Genomic DNA, 26,962 nt, shown 5'->3' with positions numbered 1-26,962 from the left:
CGCGAATGTCCCCCCAAACAACGCTTAAACAAAAATCTAATAAGGAAAACCAATTCTTGCAAAGCAATTATGACTGTGTTGATTAGAATCAAGAAGCGATCCAAAATGAGAAATGGCCAATCCATAGAGACAGGTGCTTTTCAAAGAGAATGACTGATTCTTTTCAGTCACCATTTAGTGAACTGTTAGTCAGTGCCCAATGATATACGAAGCAATTCATTTTCTTTAAATTATTTTATGTACATTACTTTGCTGTAATCTCAAACTAACCTCATTCTGAAATAAGGAAACTGATGTGCTGAAAGATTCTATAGCTTGTCCAGTACAAAACATTATCACTGAGCATGGTTTCATACATACATAAATGACAGATTTTCTGGGTATTATTTCCCCATGAACATTGTACAAAAATTGATTCCACTGCATCAGGTATCTACTGCACTGAAAATGCATAAAACATGGAGTAATATGTTGTAATCTCCAGGGAACGAGATACAAATTGTAGATATATACTATTAGTCCTAGAACTTTCTTATACTTACATCAAACACTTCATTATATAATATAGTTGAATAAAATCGTGCCCTGGTTAATTGAGTTATATTTAACCAGCCAAATTATCATACATGCTATATGTATATGCATCCATTTTCAAAGGTTTGAAAACTGATAAATACACTTACAAATGAAATTTTAATAAATAACATTTAAATTTTTATCACTGATAATTTAGAAAGCACTTCTGAACTTGCACTTACATAAAACTGTATTATTCTTAACAGTAATCATCATGCCCTGGTGAAAATTCAAAGTACTGGGGAATAGATTTCATATGGTCAAAGGCCAGGTAACAGAATAGGCCAAAACTGTACAAATGTAGAGTTTAAAAAAGATTAGTGAGACTATTCAGTAATGCAGCATGGCCTCTTTTTAGGACTTATAAAAGATAGACTGATGTTCTGCTAATTTCTATTAAAATATTTCATTATAACTTAGCTTTCCTGAATCCATTAATATAATTTCATTAACTGAAAATTCTGTTTAAGCAGCACTTCTTTACTTCACTAATACAACAATAATTGATATTCATAATAATGACCCCCATGTCATCACAAGATTCTGAAATGGCTCCTGAGTAAAAAGTGACTGAATTATATTCATTATAACCTTACAATTTTAGTAATGGATACTTTTTTATTTTATGGGTTATTCCTCAAATGAACTACTTAAAATTAAAAGCTTTGTCATTATTTTCTACTCGACACATGAAAAAGATGAATCAGGTTGCTGAAGATGACCTTCTCTGTCAAAGCAACCTTAATGCCCCCGTGAGATGCACCCAAGGACCTCTCTGGAGCTTTGGTTGTTCATTGACACCTCTTTGCGCTCTTGGCTCATCTGTTCTCCATGAATCAGGGAGGGCACCTCACCCTCACAGATCCAGATTCTCAGCCCATTCCCTGGAGGGTGATGCCAGCAAGGCCTCCTGCCTTTCAGGGTCTCTCCTCCTCTCCTTCCAATCCTTACCAGGAGTGAGAAATAGCTTTCGAAAGAGTGACACCTTTAAAGTACAGTTGCCCCTTGGACAGCAGACTTTTGAAATACACGGGTCTGCTTATACAAGGATTTTTTTCAATAAATGCAGTACATTTAACATTTTATTTTCTCTAGCCTACTATATTGTGAGAATATAGTATATAATACATATACAAAATATGTGTTGTTTGTATTATTGGTAAGATTTCTGGTCAACAGTAGGCTATTAGTAGTTTAAGTCTTTGGGGAGTCAAAATTTATATGCAGAGTTTTGACTGCATTGGAGGTCAGCACTGCTAACCCCCTGCATTGTTCAAGGGTCAGCTGTAAATATAGAATCTCCCAAGGTGACCCCAGGGGCAGGAAAGAGGAGGTCTTTCCCCAAGCCCAGCCCAGATTCTTTTATGTGAAGTCATTTCCTAGAGAATGCTCAGTGCTCCCAACTGAACACAGAGAATCTGGTTCTCCAGTTTTAGATTGTTCCAGCTAATCTGGGAGTCCAGAGCTACTCTAAGGTGAGCCCCTTCCCTAGAATCATGCTGGAGAGAGCACCCTTCTCCTCCAGCATTTCTTGTGCCCCCGAGCAACATACCTGCCAAGCTCCCATGTACGGACCTGTACAGGACAGAGCTGGAGACTACTTGGGTACAAGCCCACATAGGCTGCTAACTTCCACTCTCCCTCCCTGGCTTCATACTTCCTAGAGTGGAATTTGCTTCATTATAGGAAAGAGCTGGGTAAGGCATTTATTAAAAATTGGACCAAGCCAAACCAACCCAAATTGATTTTCATGAAAAAAAAAATTAATGTAAGAATGAATCACATGTATTTTCATTCTTACATTACTTACTTTAGGGGAGTTGCAAATTTCAACCCATGATCCCTTTCACTCTCATTTTCTAAGCAAGTACACATTTTGCCCATGGTCAAAATAAAGAGTCTGAAGTACTTCTATTATAGCTTCCCTCCCTGGATAGCAAAGAGTGGAGATTCAGACTGATTCTGTTTGTTCTACACCACGTTCGCCAAACTGTTAGAAAGCACCCTGCAGCAAATATAACATGTGCACATATTAGCATATATTCCTAGACATATATCTAGTCAGAAGACATGGGGCTTTGTAGAGACACTGCAGTCTAGAAGCAGCTGGTCCCTTTTTTTAGGTTAGGGAAGACTTCTGGTTGGGCAGACATAGGCAACCTGTTAATAACAGAACATATCTGCAGCACAGATAAACAAACTTTACTAAATCATAATTGGCAAGTTACCGGACTTCGATAAAAACATCAGAATGGAGTAGACAAAGGAAGCTCAATGTGCTGGTGCCAGATTCTCATGAAGAAAATGTTAATGAAGCTGTGTTTGTGGTTTTGGTTCCTAGGGGAAAATAAGCTGGTAGGGGATCTTCTGGTCCTAGGAGGGGCCACACTGTACGGTATTTCTAACGTCTGGGAAGAATACATCATCCGAACCCTGAGCCGAGTGGAATTTCTGGGAATGATTGGACTCTTCGGGGCATTTTTCAGTGGAATTCAATTGTGAGTAAAAATCATGAGTAATTCAGATAGTAGATACCCTTAGGGCTTATTCTAATTCTTTTCATTAGGGTATGGTTGGTCACTTTATTTTATAAAAATCGAGACTGGAAACCTTTCACTAACCTCCTACATGGAATCTGAAAATTCAGTATCTTTCTTAGTGAACTTCTTCAAAACTAAAGAAGTTTGTTGTCAATTATTAGAAAAACGCTTAGTGGACTTTGTACAGAATTTACAAGAAAACATTAGAAGTACATTGATTTCTCCAAACCAGCTAGTGGGTTTTTACATAAAGAAATAGAATAAGTGTAAATGCCATGATATGATGTACTTCCAAAAAGGACATCTGTTTACTAGTGACTATAAAACATACAGTATAGGGGCACCTGGGTGGCTCAGTCGGTTAAGCGTCCAACTTTGGCTCAGGTCATGATCTCGTGGTTGGTAAGTTCAAGGCCCGCATTGGGCTGTGTGCTGACAGCTCAGGACCTGGAGCCTGCTTCGGATTCTGTGTCTCACTCTCTCTTTGCCCCTCCCCTGCTCACGCTCTGTGTCCCTCTGTCTCAAAAATAAATAAAACATTAAAAAAAATTTTTAATAAAAAAAAACATACAGTAGAAGTTTGCCCTTTCATAAATGTTTTCTTTTATTGCCTGTGGATTTACCTGAATGAACCATATTTCAAATTCATCTCTTAGGAATTTAGTGTTTCTACTTTCCTTAAACAGATAAAGATATAACACAAACATTCACTAAGCATCAAAAAGTCCAAAACATCAATTTTGCAATAATCCTTCATTGGAGCATATAAGTCATCCCTGACTAGTGCCTCAGAATTGTGAGAATAAGGGTCAAACAAAGTGTAATTTTCCATCAATAAGGACTATATGTTTTAGTTTCATGTAAGGGGTAAAGAATGATATGGAACAGCCTCCAGTGTAATTTCACCAAATCGCTTCCTATGAGGCAAGTGCTTTGTAATTGTATTGATTCAGTATCAAATTATTTATGGAAGATATTTTGGCATCACCTTGACCATGGTTTGCAAATAAGCTATTTCCAAGGATCCTCCAAGTTTTGGTATGCTGATATACAGGAGGAAACCTCCATAGCAAACAAGGCACTGAGGTGAGGAGACTCTCCGAAAACGATTTATTTTTGATTCATTTTGAAGGTGAGATGGCATTTTAAAGCTCCTAAATTTGGTACTTCAGCTTTGTGAGAGGAAAAGAAATTGCCTAGTTCAACTATTCATAACCAGCACTTTGTAGATCGATGACTCATTTTATGGATTATTATTCTTGAAGCCAAAAAATATAATCAGACACCTAACACTCATTTGCTTCAGTTATAGTCCATTCGAGCTAACTGAGCCCCTTTGGGCCACTGCTGCCAAAATAACAGAAGTGGCATAGGGGAGTGTTTGGCAAATGGAGTAAATTGAGGGCACGCTGAAACCAACGTAATGCTGCTGGTGGAATGATGCCAGCTTCACCTCCTGGTCCTCTTCGAGAGCAGCGGTTCTCAAAGTGTGCTTCTCTGACCGGCAACACCGGCACCGCATGAGAACTTGTCAGAAATGCACGTCTCTGGGCCCCACCCAGACCTACTGAATCTGAATCTTGAGGGAAGGAGCATGAGCACCTGTTTCAGCATGCTCCCCAGACAGCTTTTTTGTGCCTTTAAGTTTGAGAACCACTGCCTTGGAGAATCCTCATTCAGAAAACTGATTTAAAAAAAAATAATAATAATAGCCGCAAGCACAATAAATTTCCATACCTCACGATTGACGTTTTAGAACATCTAAGCAAGAAGAAACCAAGGCTGCAGGCAATCTGGTGAAAAAGCCAGTGGAAGGCTAGAGTTCTGCCTTGCCCACTGCACACCCTCACCTCTGGTGCTGGCCGTACCTAGCAAGATCCTTCACGGGTAAACCTCAGGTTGCCAGATTAGACTTGCCTATCCCTGGCCCGAAGTTATTTTTATTTATTTATTTATTTTTAATGTTTATTTATTTTTGAGAGACAGAGAGACAGAGCACAAGCAGGGGAGGGCAGAGAGGGATGGGGGGGGGGGGGACACAGAATCTGAAGCAGGCCCCAGGCTCTGAACTGTCAGCACAGAGCCCGATGTGGGGCTTGAACTCACGAACCGTGAGATCGTGACCTGAGCCGAAGTTGGACACTTAACCGACTGAGCCACCCAGGTGCCCCTACCCGAAATTATTTTTAAAATTCAGTTGGTTGTTTCATGACTTGTATAAATCTGGTAAATGAAAAAAAAAAAAAAGTAAGTTGCATTATAATCTTGCTCATCAGGTCCACTTTCTTTAAATCTGCAGAGCTATAATGGAGCACAAGGAGCTGTTAAAGGTGCCCTGGGACTGGCAAATAGGTAAGGGGTTTGCTCACCTAACATGCTGTTTTTAGTAAACCCTGAGGGATATATTTGAAGAGTGATGTGGGCAGTAGTGGGGCATGAACCATGAAAGGATTTAAAATGCAGAGAACGAAAGAAAATGTTAAATCCCTTGTCATTTTAGGAATTCTTGTACCCAGTAAGAGACTGAACCATATGATTCATGATGTTTCCTAATTGAGCTTCTGCCCATTATCATCGTCAAGATGCCATTAGTGTAGACACACAAGTATGTTATTAGGTTAAAGACCAACCAGAAAGAAAAAATGCCTGGAGGCAGTGGTGGGACATAAATGGTAGCAATTTTCTGTAGCCAAGAAACACAAAACTTATGTGATCATTAAAAAGTGGCACTTCAGCAAAGGGAAGAAAAATGAACAAAAAGGCATAAAAGAAAACAATGTAATGGGCATTTTGAGCCCATAAAAACCTTTTCAGAAGGGAGCATTTTGCACATAAGAAATGGTTAATTGATCTCCAAATGGACTTGGTGGAAAATCCCAGATAAGCTTCGAGCCCATTAATAGTCATCCAGGGCATCTCAGATTCCACCTGTTTCGAAAATCACTTTTCTCTAAAAATAATTTAGGACAAGGATTTAACATCCTAGGTGATTGCTATAATGATCACACAGCAAGCCCTAGAAAGGAATGACATTTAAAACCTTCTGCCTAGATAACCCTCGGTGTCTATACCAAGACTCATGGGGTGCCGCAGTGAGCACAGAGCTTGGCTTGCAGGGGTGCTTGGAAAATGTGTGCACTGTGGATGGAAACGGGAGGGGAAGCCAGATTGCCCATGGAAGCTGGCTGCTTGAGCCACCTCCAGCTTATGAGAGCTCTGATGAGATTGACAGCTTCAGTGGAACCCTGCTTCCACAAACAAGGACAAAGCCATAAGCTTCCCTGCACCACTTTACCTACCCCCGACCCAGAAGCGTCCAAGGCTGGCTTGCTACTGACATAATTCCCTCTAAAAGCACGCTGGAGCTACAGAATTATGCGTGACCCTCCCTGGGGGTTATACCTAGTGACTTCAAGGGCTGACCAGCCCTTGTGTCTGTCACAGAATCCTACCATTTATTTTTTTTTTTTTTTGAGTTTTGCTCTAGATTGCTACAGTTGAATGAAAATCAATAGAGGAGGGGGTGCAGGGAGGAGAGGAGGGGCAGGCAAGGAAACCGGCTGCAGGTTACAGATGCGTTTGCTTTTGTGACTCTCAGAGCCAGGAAGCAAGATGTGACCCATGCTTGGTAACACTTGCCACGCAGTGGTATAAATTAATTTTATATTAATAGTAACAGCAATAATAAAAAATAATTTGTCTCCTAATTATGTGGATGGCATGTGCATGTCCACTGAGGTTCTGTTATAATTCAGTGTTAGTTAAATGTGTCATCAAAAGGTAGTTTTATTCTTAACTCTCTTATTGCCATTAAAATGTCAATCCCCTGTAGTCCAAGATGATGAAAGGCAGTATAAAAGGAATACATTATACAGCCATCAGTTTAATTCCTGATTGGAAATGAGGCTAAAATGGTCAAGAAAGAGAACCAAATATTCATCCTTTTCTTTCCAAAGCATTAATAACGTTGGGTTTGAGATGTTTTTTACATGAGGGCTACCTTAATCCTCATTTCCTCATCCTGACCAACTACAGGGTTTGGCTGGTTTAGCTCAGTTCTAGGCACATAAGGTTCGGTGTGTAAATGTTTACTAAATGAGTTAATGACAAGCAAGGGAGATGGGACCTGTTCCGCCATCTCTCATCTTTCAAAACATAGACAAGAAGGAAGTGGCGGGACAATGGCAAGAGGTGTAGGCTTGCATTGCTCTTTCTTTCTGGGGAACCAGGAGATGGCATACCAACCACTGAAACTTGGGGACTGGAGAGGCAAGGAGACATCAGGCCAGGGGGTCAGGGTCCTCCCAGAGCATCCCTGCACTCCTTGGGAAGTCACCCAAGAGTGCCAAGCTCTGATCACTGTGTTTGGTGGAAAGCTCACAGCGTCTTATTAAAGAGACCGAAATCCAAGACCGTCTTCATTCCCCACCATCTATCAAAGCACTCCTCTTCCTCCCCCGTCTCCACATCAGCAATCTCCCTCTTGCCGTCTCTTGGGTAGCTCATATGGTTGACGTTTTATCAAAGTAAAGCATGTTTTTTCTATGGAGCAAGTGGGATAATAAATGTATTTTATATTTTCTGCACTCAGAAAATTTTTAAAAAACAGATTCTGTTATTTTCTTATAACACTTGCAAGATACAGAGAGTAATTCAAAGCAAGAAGACCACAGTTGTTGTTGTTTGTTTTATTTCTTTGTTTTACTCTACTCAACAGAAAGACTGGGTCTGGTTATGTAATCAGTAAATTCCAGTAACATATACGACCTCACAGAGCTCAAATGTCCTGTGGAGCAGGTGTGTTCAAATCACCGTCAGAAATCTAATAAATGGCTTCAACATTCCCTTTATCCCATTTGCCATATTGTGTTAAAGGATGTGTGAACAAATACAAGATGATGTGAAAGTCAAACGTTAAAGGAAAGAAAAAGTGTGCTGTGGGTCAGCCAGCTCAGGTCTGTGGTGTGCAGGGGGCTTCTTCACTGCCCTTGTGGGTGATGCTTGTTTTGGTTTGGGTTTTGGTTTTCTTCTGGAGGCCAAAACAAAGATTTGACCTTTTCCTGAAGATGGAGTAATGGGACCACAGAGCAGGAAGGACTTTAAAGGTAATTAAGAGTGCACCCTTTTAACTGAGGTTGAGTCAGGGGCCTGGGGAGGTGAGGCCACTCGACAAGTCTCATGGCTGCCTGTGGGGGCTGGGGGTTGAGGGGTGGGTACTGATGTGCACTATTTGAGCAAGCCCTCCCTGCCTGATGCCCTTTCCAGACTTAGCCTGATGCATATGTTTTAAGAAGCCATCTTTGAGAATTAAAAATAATGTGTTAAAAATCTAGTATATTCAAAGGAAAGTGAATCAGAACATCAGGCGGGTAATGAGATAAAAGTATACAGCACACGCACACACATGCACACATGTGTATATCACATCTAAACATACCATATCTAACCATATATCATGTACACCATGTATATATCATATACGTATTGTATATACATTGAGATGCTTATTAGAATCAGATAGGATGCTCCATCAAAGCCCTATTTTCTCTTCATAATAATTAAAGAATATAGATTACTGGTAGGTACTCAGAATTTAAAGTCAGACAGCATGTGTCCCAAGGCCAAGTTACCCTACCTCCGTATGCTGGTTTTTCCTGTTTATTCACAGATCTGTCTGTTTCTTACCCTTACTCTGCTCTATAATGATTCATGCAAACTGTACTTTCCAGGCTGTCTTATTAAGTGGTTTCCAACTAGATTTGGCCAACTGGAAGCAGTAGGAGACTGGAGGGTGGAAGGAAGGAAGGAAGAAACCAGGGGGTGTCTCCCTGTTTCTCGCTGTTTGGGGTCAGGTCTCCAGAAACGGCTGAGTGCCCTCTGTGATTATATCTTTGCTAGGTTTTCCTACCTTCTGACCCCTAGCAGCATAGCCTCCTCCCTGGAGGAGTGTGGATACTCCAGGAGTGTGGATAACTTACTGTTATTGCTAACCTCCGGGGTGCCTCATCATCCCTATGTGCCCTATTACCCATTCAAGCACCTTTGTGACTTGTGCCCCCAATTAAATTTCCTTTATTGAACCAGTCGTATGGACTGTGTTTCTGAACTGATACATTCTGTTAGCCCATTTCCTTGCCTATAAAGAGGGTAACAATAGAAATGGTGTTCTACAGTTGTAGATACTAATAATGTGTATAAAGTAGCACATAGAGGGACGCCTGGGTGGCTCAGTCAGTTAAGCGGCCAACTTCGGCTCAGGTCATGATCTCACAGCCCGTGAGTTCGAGCCCCGCGTCGGGCTCTGTGCTGACAGCTCAGAGCCTGGAGCCTGTTTCGGATTCTGTGTCTCCCTCCCTCTGACCCTCCCCCATTCATGCTCTGTCTCTCTCTGTCTCAAAAATAAATAAACGTTAAAAAAAAAAAATTTAAAGTAGCATATAGCAAGCATGCAATCAGTATTGGCTGATAGCAGTATTCTAACTTCTTTAACTTAAATCTCTAATGCATGAGGACAAGAGCTACCAAATGCTGTCTTTTTTGAGAGAGAAAGCATTTCAAATAAGAAATAGTTATACACATACCTTGTCTATAAATGTAGCTGTTGCAGCCGGTATGTAGCTGTCAATCAAAAGATTAATCAGTTCATCTTTTTTTTTTTTATCACATTGATTGATTGTTTGAAAACCCTGCATGGACAGCACGTTGGGTCTCCAGATGCACTGCTAGCACGTAATAACTAGCTAATGTCCATCTGAGAACAACACACCTGCATTCTGACCTTAATAATGTGTTCATTCGGCTGACTATGCTTTGCTCACAAAACAGGATGTTCGCACACGAAAACATTGGTTGACCTAGCTAAGTGGTTAACTGTGATGGTGTATATATTCCATTCCTGTATCCCTAAATTTAATTTATGCAGCTTTTAAAAATAGGTTTAGAATGTTTAAGCTTGAAGCGCCCTGACACAGCCTGATGAGTAGAGCAAAACTCTGCTATGTATGTATGTATGTATGTATGTATGTATGTGTTTTCCTACTTTCCGTGGCTCTGCCAGTTGTATGGCCCTCTCTTCTCTGAGCCTGCCAATTATACATCCAGCTCCCGACTGGACAGATGCTCTTGGATGATGCATCAGCATCTAAAACTAACGTGTTCAGAACGGAGCTTTTTATTTCCCCTGAAAACGTGCCCTCTCTCAGTTCTCTTCATTTCGGTAAATGGCGCCATAATTCACCCAGTTTCTAAATTAACCAGAACCCATGAGAACCCGTGGGTATCCATGATGCCCTCCTTTCTCTCACTACCCACATCCGGTCTGTCACCAGGGCTTGTCGAGTTCCCTACACACCCGGCCACATCCCTTCATCTCCACTGCCATCCTGAGCAAAGCGACCAGTATCTCCTGCCTGGATTAAGACACTGCACTTCTTGCTAGTCTGCCATGCTTTCTCCATCCAGTCCCTTCTCCACATAGCAGCCAGAGCTATCTTTTAAAGATGTAGATCGGGTGTTGGCCACCTGCTACCAACTCCTCAATGGCTTCCTATTAACAACTAGAATAGGATGTCAATTTCTTTCTGAGACCTACAAGGTCCTGCATAATCCATCCTTTGCCTAATTTTCCACCCTCATTCCTTCCTTCTGCCCCATTCTGTTCATCCTGCACAAATGTTCTGGCCCTGGCAGCTCCTGGAACACATCAGGCTCTGTCACTGGGGTCCTTCATTTGCAGATCTCCCTACCTGAAATGTTCTTGTCCTGGATCTTCCCATGGCCATCTCTTTTTAGTCCTTGAGCATTCAAGGTAAATGTTACTTGCACAAAGAAGCCTCAGCCAGTCAACCTTCCTAAAGCAAGCCCCCTGCCATTACCTATAAGGAACCATTTTCTTCCTTCTTAGCACCAAAGCAACTCTAAACTTATCACCTATTCTGTTTTCCACTACTTTCCTAGCCAAAGGCAGAGTAGGTAGTCAGTGAATACATGGTTGAATAATTGAGTGAATATAAAACATCAGATCCCACATGTGAGAGTCTACAGTGTGCCAGGTAAGGTGATGGAAGGGTAGGATTCTGGAAGTTTCTAATTCAATCATATTTAATCTAAATCAGTGAGATGGTAAAAAAAAAAAAAAAAAAAAAAAAAAAAAAAAAAAAAGACTGGTGCCTGGACTATGTTCTGATCAAGTTTGACTACTTTTAGTGGATTTTTAGTGGATTAACTTAAGGATATATCTTGTTCCGAGTCTTTTAATCTCAGATTCCTTCAAGAAATGCTGAGATAATTTATGTCTTTCCATGTATTGATCATAGGTTATTTAGTATTGCACTTTTAGTAACTTGGTTTAAAGCAGGATGAATTATTAGTAGCATGAAACCCAATTACAGGAAAAGTGACCGTTTTTAGGGAATTAAAACTTCTGATGGTGAGTCAAAAGCTATCTGATATTACTATGTCTGAATATCTGCAAGAGAACGTGTACTTTGTTGAACTAGGAAAGTGGTTATTCTAGTGTCCTCTTAGGGCATTTCCACCACACTAGAGGGGGCTGTTGTACTGAGTTTGCTTACTTAATGTTCAAAATAATCTTTTTATATAGATTTGATGTGGCTTTCTTTAAACTGAGAATCAGAAATATATAGGATGATGATTTATGCCCTTAAATACTTTTCATATAAGAAAACCAAATTTCTCTTCAGAGGAATCACCAGTCTTCATAGGCAAAGGGACTAGGTGTCCAGTACCTACAAAATCCTCCCGAATTCATAGAATTCAGATGAAGAATTTGTCCCATGGCCTCACCAAACACTTCATCAAGAATTCCTTTGGACAGGTCGGATACTTTTATTTTAGTAAAATGCCCAAAGGTTCACTGAATTGTATTACTTGTGTTTATTCTATGCTTTATTCTTTCAGGGTAGAGAAATGAGCATTATTTTTGTACATTTGTATTGTATCACCATCTAGGAAAAGGTGAACCAAATTCTAGATTTAGCCATAAACTCTTGATTCAGACTCAACAAAATCGTGTAGTTATGGAATCAGTACTAACAAGTGTTTATCTAGTTATAATGAGAGACAATTTTAGAGAATGGGGGGGCTGACCATATAGCATTTAAGGACTTTCTTTTATCTTTCTGTTTTATTTTTTTTTCTTTTTAAAAAAACTTTTCTAATGTTTATTTTATTTTTGAAAGAGAAGGAGAGGGAGACAGAGTGTGAGTGGGGGAGGTGCAGAGAGGGAGAGAGGGAGACACAGAATCCAAAGCAGGCTCCAGGCTCTGAGCTGTCAACACAGAGCCTGACGCAGGGCTTGAACTCACAGACCGCAAGACCATGACCTGAGCCGAAGTCGAATGTTTAACTGACTGAGCCACACCAGGCGCCCCTTATCTTTCTGTTTTAAAAAACAATGAAGTGAAGCATTTACCTAACTACTTGTAAAATAGCAGAGCCCATATGTGAGAACCCACCGTATGCTAGGAAGGGTGATGGGGAAGTAGGACTGAGCAGGATTCACAGATCTAGAAGAAATTCACAGATCATGGTGTGCTCAGAGAATGAAGTGGTCTGCCCCAGGTCACACAGGATTCCAGTTCAGTACTCTTAGTCCCCCTCTCTGTGATACATAAGCCCTTCCATTTTGAGGACTATATACTTCATCATTGTGAGCGATACAGGAACCAAGTAATTTTGCAAACAAAAAAGAGATTAAAAAAAATGTTTTAAAAGACATAGACAGGAAACGTTAAGTACAGCACCATCGGAAACAGAATTCAGAAGCCTTGACCCCACATTCCGACGCTAGCCACTAAGAGGCACTCCTTCCCAGAAGAAGCAAAATATCAGTTATGGGGTGCGAAGCAGCAAGTTCGTTTTCCACACGACGATTTTTTACGTTTTATTTTATGTTTTAGCTATATGTTACCCAGTAATAAAGTCAGTTCGTACGGTGAAGAAAAACACCCTGTGTGAGTGATCAGTAGTATGCACCGGCCCCCTTGGTCCACGCACTGTGGGTACTCAGAGGCCCCAAGAGACTGTCACATCCCCTCTCTTTCCTCTCCTCGCAGGACTGCTCTACGTTGGCTTTAGCGCCTGCATGTTCGGTCTGTATAGCTTCATGCCGGTCGTCATAAAGAAAACCAGTGCCACTTCCGTCAACCTCTCCCTACTCACGGCAGATTTGTACAGTCTGTTCTGCGGATTGTTTCTCTTCCACTACAAGGTGAGTAGAGTCAGTGATCCTCTGTGAAGACAACACTTGGTGGGACATAACCCATATAGGTGGGAATGCCCTGCTGTGGAACGCCCCGGTGTTGTGTAGGGAAGCAGGAGTGCAACTTCGTGTGCTAACCCCCCAGATACTCACCTTTCTACCAGGAGCCAGAGGCACCATTTTGTCACAAGAGACCAGTAACCACAGGCACTTGATGGTGAAAGATAAGAAACTGCCATGGAGGGAAGGGCTTTTGGAAAATGCGGGACAGTTTTTCTGACACCGTTCAACCCAGAAGCTACTCTTCTTCTAGCCTAAAGCTAGTAAGATTTGTACAGTTCCCAAACTATAACCACACAGTGGATTCTACCAAAGGCACTGGCAGGGTATGTTCTTATTGGAGAAAAGATAACAGTTCCCGCAATTTCTGTTTTGCAGATATTTTCATAGCAAGCTTGAGTGGAAAATGCTAATGCACTTGAAATATTGCTTCTTTACTGAAAGATTAGGGCTTGGACTAAATGAATGCAAAGAGATCTTTTGAAGCATTTGCAGTTAGTATATCAGCCCGAAGTAAAGAAGAAAGTATTCAGTCCAAACATGGCAGTCTTTTCAAATCCCAGATGACCAACCTGCTCACCCACAGCAGACAGGACTAATCAATTATGGGTCAGTGGAGTCAGATTCTATCTTTTAAACACTGCACTCACTTCAGACATTAACAGTTGATTGGGTCAGTGGGGACTCTGAACAGGGTGCAAAAGGACCAGTATGAAATATCCAGACAAACAAGACCAAACTAGGGCAGGCAAAAGAAGAGGCAGAAGAAAGAGATAATATACTCTGGCCGCTTCTAGTCAAGCGCCTCAGCAGTGATATTACAGCTAACATTGCTAGCACATGGGTGTGGCCCACTGATGGGCCATGTTGGTGGGCAGGGCATCTACAACCAGGTCAAACCACGTTTGGAGGTTCCCTAAGAAAGGCTGAGCTGGCAAGAGTATGAGATGACCATCTTGAGATGACGCTGGTCCCCAGCGTCCCATATGGCCATGTTCCTGAAAGTCTCCTATCACCAGGGAGACTGGCTAACAATGCAGCTGAAGTGAATAATCAGAAATATTACTGGATGAGCCAAAGTCATAGCCAAGAAACAGACTAAGAAGGGCAGACGCGGGTGGAAAAAAGATTACAAACAAGGTTAGCCGAGAGGACCAGAAGCAGATCTGAAAGACAAGAGGTAGAGAAAATGGCCATGGCAGAAGACAGGGAAAGGGCTTCATCCCTGTTTTATAAGGAGCCCTGTGCCCAGTGTGGTGGCAAAAAAAATGACAGCCTTTATACATTGTTTGTAATTTGTTTTGTCTAGAAGGTACAATCTCTGTTTCCTGAGCACACACTGGTCCTCATGGGGGTAACAGTAAAAGTCACAGCATATTCCTCCATTTCTCCCAGTCACAGTGTTGGGACGAGCAGTTCTCCTGAGATGCCCCCTCCACCACACCCAATTATTTTCCAGAGCCCTGGGGACCACCTAGCCACGGTCTTACCTGTTCAGCACAGTGGCCACCATTCTTTTTCTCTCCTCTGCTGTTAGGCATCCACAGCTAGTGCCTTCCCAAGTGCACTCTATCTTCCTCTCCCAGCATGTGTGTTGCTTCTTACTTGGGATGAGGAAGTTTGCTGGAGAGGAAGCCATGTAGTAAGCCTTCATCATGCAATCAGAAGGGAGGCTGTGTTATCTGAAAATTGAATTCTTGTGTTCACCAATTTGGAGGTGTGGTGGATGTTTTTATTTCTCAAAGCAATGTTTCACCATGTACATATATTTTGTTACTGTTTAACAGATACATTTCTTTCCCACGATTGGTTCAACACAATAGGTGTTTTCTCTGGTTAAAATTGATCCCTATTGTCTTTTTTTTTAAATTAAGCTTCCAGGGCACCTGGGTGGCTCAGTCAGTTGAGCATCCAACTTCAGCTCAGGTCATGATCTTGCAGTTTATGAGTTCGAGCCCCGCGTCGGGCACTGTGCTGACAGCTCAGATCCTGGAGCTGCTTCAGATCCTGTGTCTCCCTCTCTCTCTGCCCTTCCTCTACTCATGCTCTGTCTCTCTTTCTTTCTTTCTCTCTCTCTCTCTTTCAATAAATCTCTCTCTCTTTCAATAAATAAATAAATAAACATTAAAAATTTTTTAATTAGACTTTCACGATAATAATAGATTCACATGAAGTTTTAGAAATAATACAGAGAGATCCCCATTTCCCCTTCACCTAGTTTTCCCCATTGGTAACATCTCACAAAGCTGTAGCACAATATCCGAATATTAACACTGATGCATCAGCATACAGAACATTTTCATCCCCACAAGGGTGCTCATGTTACCCTTCACAAGCATGCCTACTTGCTTCTCCCCCACCCTTCAGAATGCTGCAAAACTTTGTGTTTATTCTCCATTTCTCTAAATTTGTCACTTCAAGGATGGTATGTAAATGGAATTAACCAGTAAGTAACCTTTTGGGTTTGACTTTTTTCACTCAGCATAATTCTCTAGAGATTCATCCAGATTGTTTCATATGTCAGTAGTCCATTCCTTTTTATTTCTGAGCACTTTTCCATGAGATAGATGTACCATGATTTATTTAACCATTCCCTCGGTGAAGGACATCTGGGTTTTTTTTCTATTTAGGGCTATTATAAATAAAGCCGCTCTGAACATTCATATACAGATTCTCATGTGAACAGTTTTCATTGCTCTGCAATAAACAGCCAAGAGTCCTAGTTCAAGGCATATGGTCATAACATGTTTAATTTTATAAGATACTGCCAAACTGTTTTCCAGAGTGGTCTATTGTCTTTTATTACAAATACATGTTCATTGTGAGAAAGTCAAAAAATACAGATAAATGCAATTACAAATTAATACAACTTTATAGTATATATGTTTTTATAGTATATATGTACTTTATAGTTCATTTGTATTTCAATAAAATACGTTTTTATTTAATATGAAAAATATTTTATAAATTACATTTTTATTAAATGTAATTTATTAAATAAAATAAAATTTAATAAAATTTAATAAAAAACTACTTTGTTACATGCTTTATGTAAACTCAGCATGTATATATCCCCTTGTCATTCAATATCTATACATAATATGTATGTGAGTCTGAATGGGTGGTTCTCAACTCTGTCTATGCATTACAATCACTTGGAGAGAATATAAAACATAGTCATGCCCAGGTCCCACTCCAGAGAGTCTGATACTGTTTGGTCAGGAATGGGGCCTTTTCGAAGCTCTACAGGGGATTCATCACTTATCCTAATACACAACCAGAGTTGAGAATCACTCACAAGATTCTTTTAATGGATATATAGTATCCCATGTAACAGTTTTAGGTACCCAGGTTGTCTCGACCATGGCACTATTGACATGTTAGACCAGGAGATTCTTTGCTGGGCTAAGGGGGTGTGTCATGTGCATTATAGGATGTTTAATGGCGTCTCTGGTCTTTGCCCACTCAATGTCAATAGCGTCCCCCTGATAGTGGCAATCAAAAATGTCTCCATATGTTTATTGAGAACCATTGATTTAACAATCCTTAATTATTGAATTCGGGTGATACCTCTTTTGGGCTAATATAAATAATTTGGGGACTGAGCGTATACTAAATTTTTGCTCACATTGAATGTTTCAGTGTTCTTCTTTTTTTAAATCATTTTAAAATAAGTCTTATAATTGGTCCGTTTCATTTCTCTTTTGAAACAGAGATCTTTAAAATAGTTTGAGAATCCTATTGACCAATCAGGAGCCCTGCAAAGAGGCAGTATTTGCAAAGCCCTGTTATTATGGTAACCAATATTACAACACAGACAATGCTCTAGTCCTCCTTCCCCTTCACTTGTATTGTACCTACAGTTGACTCCACACCTCTGAGTTCTTGAATAAATACTGCCTTGTACTGTTCTTTCCTTGTTTTATGAATGGAGTTTAATATCTGCAAAGAAATAAGTTGAATACTCAATTTAAATCTAGAAATAAAAACCTTTCCTTCTCCCCTTTTCTAAAAGAATCTCCCAAGCAGTGCTTGAATTTGCAGTCAAATAGACATTGTTTGGAAAATTCAGGACTTTTTCTCCCTGGCCCAGCTTGCCTGCCTCTGAAATTGGCCTTGGGTTTCCCCAGATGGGAGGCTTTCTAGAGCTAGGGAGAAGGGTGGGTCTGAATGGCTTGTCGGTTTCCCACTAGAGCCAGATGGGCCATCTCAGAAAATTGATTTTTAAATAATGCTTATTGGTGGTACTTTTATCATCGTAAGCAATTTATGGTTAATGCAAAAATCTTGGCAAATTTTGCAAAGTTCAAAAATGGTGATGTCATGTGATGGGTCATATTTCTGTGTGTGTGTGTGTGTGTGTGTGTGTGTGTGTTTAATTGAGTTATTTGGTTTTTTATCATTGATTATAATATTTCTTTATATATGCTGGGTAGTATATACACTTGTCAGATACATGATTTGTAAATATTTTCTCCCACTCTGTAGTTGTCTCTTCATTGTCTTGTTAGTGTACCTAGAATCATAAAAAGTTTAGTTTTGATGAAGTGCAATTTATCGATCTGGTTATACTTTTAAAAACATGAAAGGAACCAAGTCAATCCCACCATGGACCCCAGGCCACAAGTCTTCCCTGAGGGTCCCCAACAGTGCTCTTCTCCAGGGCTGCTCAGTTATGATTGCCAGTTGCCTCAAATCCCCTGTTCTGAGGGGATGGATGAAAGTCAGCCTAAGGAAGAGAAAATTCAGCTCAGGTGAGGGTGACTTCTAACTCTATAAAGAGTGTCGTGGGGAAGAGAGTTTAAGCCAGTAACCCTCAACCTTGGCTGCACATTGGAATCATCTAAAGAGTTTTAAAAATACTGATGCTTGGGTCCCCCCTCCCACTGATCCTGATTTATACAGTCTGCAGTACAGCCTGGGTATTAGATTTTTGAAGGCTCCCTAGATGATCCTCTGATGCAGCCAGAATCGAGAGCCCAGTACTTCAGACTGACTTTATGTGGCTGCAGCCATTGGAACTAGGACCAAAGGGCGAAGATGATAAGATTATAGCTAAATAAAAAGAATCTTGTTAGCAATTAGCCATCTGAAAGTGGAAGGGACTGGCTTGGGAGTTACTTTCACTGGAGGAAGCCAGACACGACTGTGAGAGGGACAATGTGGAGGGGCCTCCCACTTCAGTACTGGCGATTGACCAGTGCCTTCCAAGATCTCACTTGGTTTCACTATAGTCTGCACTTACAGTTTATTCCCTCACTTAATCATGATGTCTTTACTCTAAATAACCTTCTGGTCTGGTTATAAATATCTGCAAGTTGCAAGGGGGCGGGGGGCTATTTGCTCACAGATGTTGCTTACCCAGGCAGAACTAAATGATTAAATGAACCACTCCTGCCCAACATTGATTATTTGCTTTTTCTTGCTTTCCACCTTTGGAAGAAATTCATTCCCTTCCCCACCCGTCAGTACACAGTCTGTACCTTCTCCCCCTCTTGTGCTGACTGCCATGCTGACTGGGCAATAAAGCCCCATGTCCCAGGGAAGCAAATGACCTAATTCTGAATTAGACTACCTGCATGGTATAGTGCTCTTGCAAACCCTAATTTTACAAGACTTTTGAGAAGTGGTTATATGTGTCTCTTCTTTGTTATCTGACAACATTATTGAATCCAGAACACTAAATCTATAGCAATCCATGGAAAGTACAGAAAATGAGCTTTATTGGGCCTCAGAGACCCCCATCACCAAACCCAGAAAGAGATGTACAATTTGATGGTGTGTTGGCTTTTCAGGGTTAGAGCTTGATCAGTTATGAATTCTATCCCCTTATACTTATTGTACAAACAGGACAGTTTTGAAATGGAAAGGATTAGATTTCTATGGCTGCTCTAACAAATTACCACATAGTGACTTAAACCAACACAGATTTATTATCTTACAGCATTGGAGGTCAGAAGTCTCATGGGGCTAAAGTTGTTAACAGAGTGTGTGGCTTCTGGAGGCTCTAGGGGAGAATCTGTTTCCTTGCCCTTCCCACCCTCTAGAGGCGGTCTGCAGTCCTTGGCTCATGGCCCCAAACTCTATCTGGAAAGGCAGCAGTATAGCATCTTCAAATCTGACCCTGGTGTGATCATATTGGGCCTGCCCAGATAATCCTTAATTTAATCACATCTGGGGAGTCCCTTTTACCACATAAAGTAACATACTCACAGCTTCCAGGGATCAGGATGTAAACACATTTGGGGGCCATCACTTCACTTGCCACAAGAGGACTATTAGTAATTACACCAAGATAAGTGAGGGTACATTGGTTCCAAGCCAGACCTGCTCGGACATAATGGCTGTGCTCTTTTAGAAGCTGCATCTGGTCGAAGAAGACACGTTCTCCACCTAGATAGACACTGCACTCTGTTGAATTTCCCAGCTGATTTTTAAAGTCGTTCTGGCTACCTGCTCTTATGTGACTTTAACAAAGAGAACACTCAGGCATGTGTGGAGAAAATGGATTAGGGCGGGAGGGCTACTGAACATCTCCTGGGTGAAGAATGAATTCAGAAACACGGTATGTTTAGCAGACCACAGACTGCCAAGTCAAAGGAGCCTAGACTTAAAGTGTGGCTTCTTTTTACTCTTTAATTACTTTGGACCAGGTATTTATCCTTTCCCAACTTCAGGGTGATGATACCTGCCTTATGGAGTTTTTGAAGGGAGTAGATGGCTTATAAATGGCAACCATTTCTCTGATTAAATGTTATGTCTCGGAATTAGTAATCCCTATCTCATTCCACTTTTAGGATACAACTTATTTTAAGATTTTGTAACAAGGTGTAGCTTTTAACAACATTTTGTGAGTTTTCTCTTATTCCTTGTTTGAAAAGGCAAAACTGGGTCTCATGATACAAATTTAGAAAATATTGTATCAGTCATTTTCCGCTGGATTCCTTGATTCCTTCATTGCTTACAATAGGATTTTTAGGTGATAGCCGTAAATACAAAACATTCAGGTGCTATTAAAATAAAATGCCAATAAATTCTTTTACAGTATGCCATCATATGTTGAACATTCTTCAGGAAGATAGCAGCCAGTGTTGAATATGCAGAATATTCCTTTTTGCTTGACATTTACAATAGAAAATGGCTTACTTCACACATTTTGCGATTACCTTTTCAAGGTTTAATATTGCCACAGAATAGCTCTAATAAAGTTGAGAGTAATTGCATAAGTAGTGATTATTTTTTGTAGCTGCATCAAAATAAACATGAAACTGATAGAGAAGAAATGAACATTGTAAATTCTCTCTAAATTCCTTTTAACGCTCCCCCTTGGCCACTGGTCTATATGGTTCCCCACACTGAGCAGCCTGAAACCACAGGTGATCTTATTGGAAGAGTAACATTTTAGGAAAGCAAAGTCTCCATAAAACTTATATTCACACATCAGGGAAAATGTTTTTATCATCCAAATATGCACTACTAAAAAAAGGGGAGAGAGTAATTTCAGAATCACTTGTCCAAGAAGGCTACTTCAACTATTCTGGGTAATGTGATTCATGTGAATTTTTTAGAATTTCATCTGTATGTGTTCATTAGAAAACATTCTGCCTGTTTAGCCTCATCTTTATACCTGACTGATTTTTGTAATTGCTGTGAGTTGTTTTTGACAAGTAATCATAAAAGTTTCTTACATTGTCAACTGCCTATTCTAGCAATCCACATTACATCCTGTGAGGACAGGTGTAGAGTCCCATGATCCTTCCTGACCCATTCTGTCAGCCACTAAAAATTTCATCCCACATGTGCCAGTTTCTCTAACTGGTTTTGTTGTTCTTGTTGTTGTTGTTGTTGTTATAAGAGACTTGGCAAGAAAAGTTTAGTAACCTCGGATGTGGGTATAACTTAATAATATGTGATTATACACTGAATCTCAAAGAACTTCGTTCAGCAAATATTTATTTATTCTATGCCTGCTATGTGCCAGGCACTGTTTGGGTGCTTAACTTTTCATTTATAAATAAAGATGACAAGAACACTAAAAATCACCAAGTGGATGAATGCAAAGGCTGAGATTCCAAACCACTGAAACTTGAATAGACCAACAATCTCAAGCATCCTTAATATCTGAGTGCCAATGCCAGAGAGTTTGCAGAGGTTGCGTTAACAGTGGAATCTTTCATTAGCTGGGGATCAGGATCCAGAGCCAAGCAACTGTTGATCCTCTGTGGCGGTGAGCAATTTGAGTAATGCAACTGCCCTTGAGCAGCCAAGGCAGGCAGCCTCAGCCTGTGGCAGCCAGTGAGCATAACAGCAATAGTGCACAATCTTATAAAAATACCCTCAGAGGCAGCTTGTTGTATTTCCTTTGGTAAGTACGGCATCTTCAAAGGCTATGATTTTTAAGTGCATAATACTAATTATAAATGGGAGATTTTGATTTTTTTATTATTTTTTTTAATTTTAGAGAGAAAGAGTCTGAGCAGGGGAGAGGGGAAGAAGGGGAGAGAGAGAGAGAGAGAGAGAGAGAGAGAGAACCTTAAGCAGGCACCACACTCAGCACAGAGCCCGACACGGGGCTCGATCCCACCACCCACGGATCATGACCTGAGCCGGAATTAAGAGTGGGGTGCTCAACCGACTGAGCCACCCAGGTGCCCCTAAATGGGAGGTTTTAAATTAATGCTTACCTTTTATGACTCTTTTCATATTTTTTAAACTCTCACTGGTGAGTAAAGAATTGGAGAAATTGGCATCATTGAGGCCCCAAACTATTTCACATGAAATACGGAGGTGATAGAGCAATGAATGTTTGAACTTGGTTTCCCCCTGCCTGAAAGCTCAGTACAGAGTCTTTTGAGAGCACCATCTTCCTAAATTAACTAGGGTAAGTGCTGCTAGCTTCTGCGGACAGGAGGCAATGCTCCCCATGTAGCCATTCAGAAACCCAGACTCCTTCCATGTTGTGGCTCTGCCATCCTCTAGGGCGGGGATTAACAAAGTAGGATCTGCAAGCCAGCCCCTTGTTTTCATAAATACAGTTTTACTGGAGCACACTCGTGCCCATTTCTTTATATATTAACCATGGCTGCTCTTACCCTACAATGACAACTTTGAGTAGTTGTGACAGACACTGTGTGACCCACAAGCCTAAAATATTTACTATCTAGCCCTTTAAGAAAAAGTTTGCCAGCCCCTGGGCTAGGTTCTTAGAGTTTCTCTTGAGACAGCCTGGAGACTTTTATGGCTGTGTCTAGAGTAGTATACATAACCTCTTGCTCATTCTTTTGGCCAGAACTCAGTCACATGGCCACACCTAATCGCAAGGGAGGCTGGGAAATGTAGCTAAGCTGTTCATACAGGAAGGAAAGAATATAGGTTCAGTGAAGTAGCCAATCTCTGCCACATTAGCAATTCCCATTTACTAGAAATAGTGGAAGGATTAGACAAGTTGGGATAGATTGTGAGGCAGGTCCAGAACTGTAGCCAGAAGTCTGAATTCCTTTTACAAAAGTCTATTCATAAACTACACATCACAAATATTTTGAACTCACATTATCAGGACAAGCTGTAGGGAAAACAGAATGAGCTAGAAAGGTTGCAGAAGTTTCAAATGGAAAGGCTTGTGGTTGCACTGGAGCATAGCCAGGAAAAACCAGCTAGTTGTCTCCCAGGAGAATGCACGGGATGTGCTTGTCACTAGGTGCACAGTCCAGCCCCCTCCTACATACGCAGACACCTAATTTTGTCATCCAACCTGTATGTGTCCATCTTCCATTGTCTAGAAGATAAACGAGCCAAGCTCACAGAAGCCAGGCATCAGCTTGCTGAGATAAAGAACAAAGCTTGGCTCAAACCTAAAGGCTAAAGCAGAGCCACCCCTCCACACATCTTCAGGAGCTACCAAGACTAGTTTTCAACTCTGTAAGTGTTGAGAGTTTTTATGTACTCCCTTCTATGAAAGATAATACTGTCCCTCCCTCATTTCCTGACTTCTGTTGTACTGTTTTTATATTATCAATGATTTTAACAGTGCATTTTAATCAACATAATCTTTATGGGTTTTAAGCCATATTTCCATACTTAACTACATTTCCTATATATACCACCAGTCCCTGAAACGCAGGGTCTTGTTTTCTGCATTCTTTATTTTGCTTTATGTCTTAGATTTTATCACTACTGCTATTGTTAGGAAGCAGGGCTGCTATGTACGGTTGTACAGGCTGTCCACAGTGCTATTTGTCCATTTCTAGGAAATACTTTACAACAGATGCTAGTCAAGTGCCTTGAAGAAAGAAAAAGTTCACAGTCACTGGAAAAGTGCCATTGGGCTGGCAGTGCGTCTGTCAGGAAGTGTTCACAGGGACTTGAACAGTATCTCCCAAGTCTTTACTTCCTTGAAGACATTTCTTATATTTATTTATATTCAAAGGGTAATTTTCCTAGGTTACATTTTCTTTTTCTCAGAACTTTATAGTTATTGAGATTTGTTTAGTTTAGTTTTGTTTTGTTGAAAAACAGAACTATATCCAATCCTTTTCAGTCTTTTGAGTTACTGGATTTTATTGTTCAGTAGTTTGGGGGTTTCTCAAAAAAGGGCCTACAAGTGTCAGATCTCTGGGTTCTTTTTGTTTGAGAATGTCTCTGGTGTCTTTACACTTGTAGGTCAGCTTGGTCAGTGACCTGTCCCATTCCCAGGAGTACAGTTCCTTGGTGGCCTTGAACTGCCTCCCCCACCCCCACCACCCTCACTGCCCAGTTCTCCTCAGAGCCTCAGATAATGGTAGATTCCAAGGCTTCCCCATCCTGCCTCCTTGAGAATATGAGGAAGTAGGAAAGGGTGTCTGTTCCTGAGAATGTTTCCTTGACTTTTCCCTGAGTTTGCCTAATCGCCATTTAATCTATTCTTTCCATATTAGAGAGATCTGAAAGTAAGTATATCCACCAAAATGTGAACACAAGGCCAAGGGCAGGTAGAATGGCAAAGTTGTTGCATGTCAGGCTCCAGAGTCAGACCACCTGGGTGTTAATTTCAGCTCGCTCTCTACCAAAGGGTCCCTAACTTTTTCATACTATAGGCCCCTTTGTTGGTCTGGTAAAGCTTAGGGATCCTTTTCACAACGTTTTCACATGTCTAAAATAAAATACTTGGCATTACAAAGCAGGCTGATTATATTAAAATAAAGTTAACAAAATATTTTTAAATGTGATGATATAGTAATATACAAATCACAGGATCTAGAAGCACGCCTAATAACTACTGTCATTTCAGAGCAGTGATGAGTGCAGGTCTGGAATGATCTGCAGCAGTCGACATGTGCTATGAAAATATATGTGATTTCTGTTGGCAAAAATTCTAAGGTACTGCCGATACCAGTGCGGCTCATTGCTTACATTTATAATGGAGAAATGTTAAATGACAGTTAGAGGTCAATGGAGATAAAAATGCAGGGTCTTTGTCTAGGTTTACAGCACCCCTGAATTCTATACAGGAACCCCGGACGCTAGCCAGTTATACAGCCTTGTGCAAAAGTTGCTATACTTTCATCTCTAGTTCCTCCTTCAGCAAATGGGGGTGATAATAGTGGATGCTGTGTAACTGGCAGCATCAGAGTTCCCGGTACAGAAATGAGTATAGAAATGTAAATCACTCACTGCAGTGGCTGCCACAGTGAACACTCAGTAAATAATGCCATTATTAAGGATGGTAGACTTCTGAGGGCTTGTATTTTATGTTCTGCACACTTTCAAGTGTTGCATAAATTACGTAGTTGCTGAAACCATGTGCATACGTTATTTTTATAATCATAAAGCGATAAAGTTGTTTCTATCCCGAAAATACATAAAGCTAGCAATACCCTCTAATAAAAAGGAGGTCTAAATACGAATCTCTGCCATTGCAAGATGCGCCAGAAGTGCGACCAGACACTGATCGGAAGGTTTCAAGGGGTTTATTCTCAGTTTTAATAGACAAGCATGAACACAAAGGGGAAGTGCTTCTTTGTGTCTGTTTTCCTCATTGTTTTCACGTAGCAAAACTCTTCGCTCATTACATTGCCAAGGACTAACTTAGTCACATGCCGGGTCTCTTTCTCATTTAAATCGATTTGGGCTGTGGTTTTATTTTAAAAATAAATACATTGTAAACCATTCTGTGGAGCTTCATATTCAGGAAGGTAACTCAGTTGAGCTTGAATGTAAATTTGGTGCTTGGCTTTACGTCCAGTTCCTTCTCGATGCTGCATGGAACCCGGGCATTAGTGTGCAGAAGAGTAGCTGTGTGTAGTTGCTCTGTGGAGATCCGTCTCACAGAGAAAGCAGTTATTGATTGTACTGGTGTTTCCTTTGTATACTAACCAGTTCTACCTTTAGATAAAAGGACTGACCTTAAGTGAGAAGTAAGTACAAAGCTCCTGATGACAGAGTTCCCTTTCTGCTGGACCCTTGGTACAGCACCTAGCACAGCACCTGGTGCAGTATGTGTTCAGCAATTATTTATTCAGTGCAAGGCTTATCTCTACAAGAAACATTAAAGGTTAAACCTCACTTTTCTAGGCTGAACGTTATCTAGGAATTTTCACATTAGAAGCAAAAAAGCTGTTGATCGATATGGACTCTTACATCTCCAGTGGATGCGACCAGCCGAAAAATAAAGAAAAAAATAGATCCCAAGATAGCAAGCCACTATTTTGATTCATTCTTTGATTGAATTGGTGGATTGTTTAGAGAACGTCTTCAGGTAACACGAAGCCTAGAAAACTGGTTCAGTGTCATAGTAACTATTACAGTATCGTGGGGGTGTGGAAGAATGGAGCTCGCAGCGAGGATTGAAAATTTGCAGAGAAATGTATTCTTTGTATAGGAAGAATCCTATGTAACATTCAGACATTCGTAAGTCATCCCACAGCGAAATTGTGAATTGAGTCATTATCACATACTATATTGCCATATCTATATTTATGTTGTTTACATGCACAGAGGTCAGCAAAGTGGTAAGAGATCAGATTATACGTATTTCGGGCTCTGGAGGCCAGGCGGTCTCTGTCACAGCTACTCAACTGCCATGGACATGGCTACCTTCCAATAAAACTTTACAAAACCAGGCAGCTGCCAGATTTGTTGGTTTACTGACACCCGATGTAAACCATGACTGTCCTTGCAAACTTTTCACTAATCCTCAACACCAGGAAACGGCCATCTCCTCTGAAAGGTGTGTCATTAATAAAGCTACTGAAAGCTGTACACAAAATGTTACAAATCTCTTTGCATTTCAAGTGTACAGACTTGCTTGTAAGGCTAATTGTAATAATTCTCCCTAGTTTTAGCATTAAGCGGTGCATGCGCCTTCTGTTTCAGTTCTTGGTGGCATCTAAGGCCATATCTGTTAGTTTTGTTACAGGGATACCCACGGCATGCATTCAGTCCAGGGAAATGTCTTCAGTTTATTGGTTTGTTATTTGCATTTTGCACAGAGGCATGAGTGGGGTGCCAGTGCAAACCTGTGGCCCTGAGCGAAGATGTGAAAGGGAAGGGATATTAAAGTCGTCACTTACAGAGAAAGATGAAGCAA

At 40.7% G+C, this 26,962-nt stretch overlaps 1 protein-coding gene and 1 long non-coding RNA gene across 2 annotated transcripts in view; one reads left to right on the top strand and one right to left on the bottom strand.

Moving 5' to 3' along the window:
- SLC35F1 (solute carrier family 35 member F1) overlaps window positions 1-26,962 on the top strand; it is a 407,499-nt gene that overhangs the window by 361,365 nt on the left and 19,172 nt on the right. Inside the window, exons 5-7 of the mRNA XM_019418199.2 lie at window positions 2,918-3,074; window positions 5,416-5,468; window positions 13,193-13,347. Coding sequence (XP_019273744.1) covers window positions 2,918-3,074; window positions 5,416-5,468; window positions 13,193-13,347 — 365 coding nt within the window. The remainder of the gene's footprint in view (window positions 1-2,917; window positions 3,075-5,415; window positions 5,469-13,192; window positions 13,348-26,962) is intronic.
- Window positions 1-26,962, bottom strand: part of LOC109248469 (uncharacterized) — a 43,090-nt gene that overhangs the window by 9,710 nt on the left and 6,418 nt on the right. The window lies entirely within an intron of this gene.

Source organism: Panthera pardus, unplaced genomic scaffold (assembly GCF_024362965.1).
Source record: "Panthera pardus isolate Hobbes unplaced genomic scaffold, ASM2436296v1 HiC_scaffold_17, whole genome shotgun sequence".
In the NCBI taxonomy this organism is placed as follows: domain Eukaryota; kingdom Metazoa; phylum Chordata; class Mammalia; order Carnivora; family Felidae; genus Panthera; species Panthera pardus.
The sequence above is the reverse complement of the archived record's forward strand: the minus strand, read 5'-3'. Positions and strand labels throughout refer to the sequence as shown.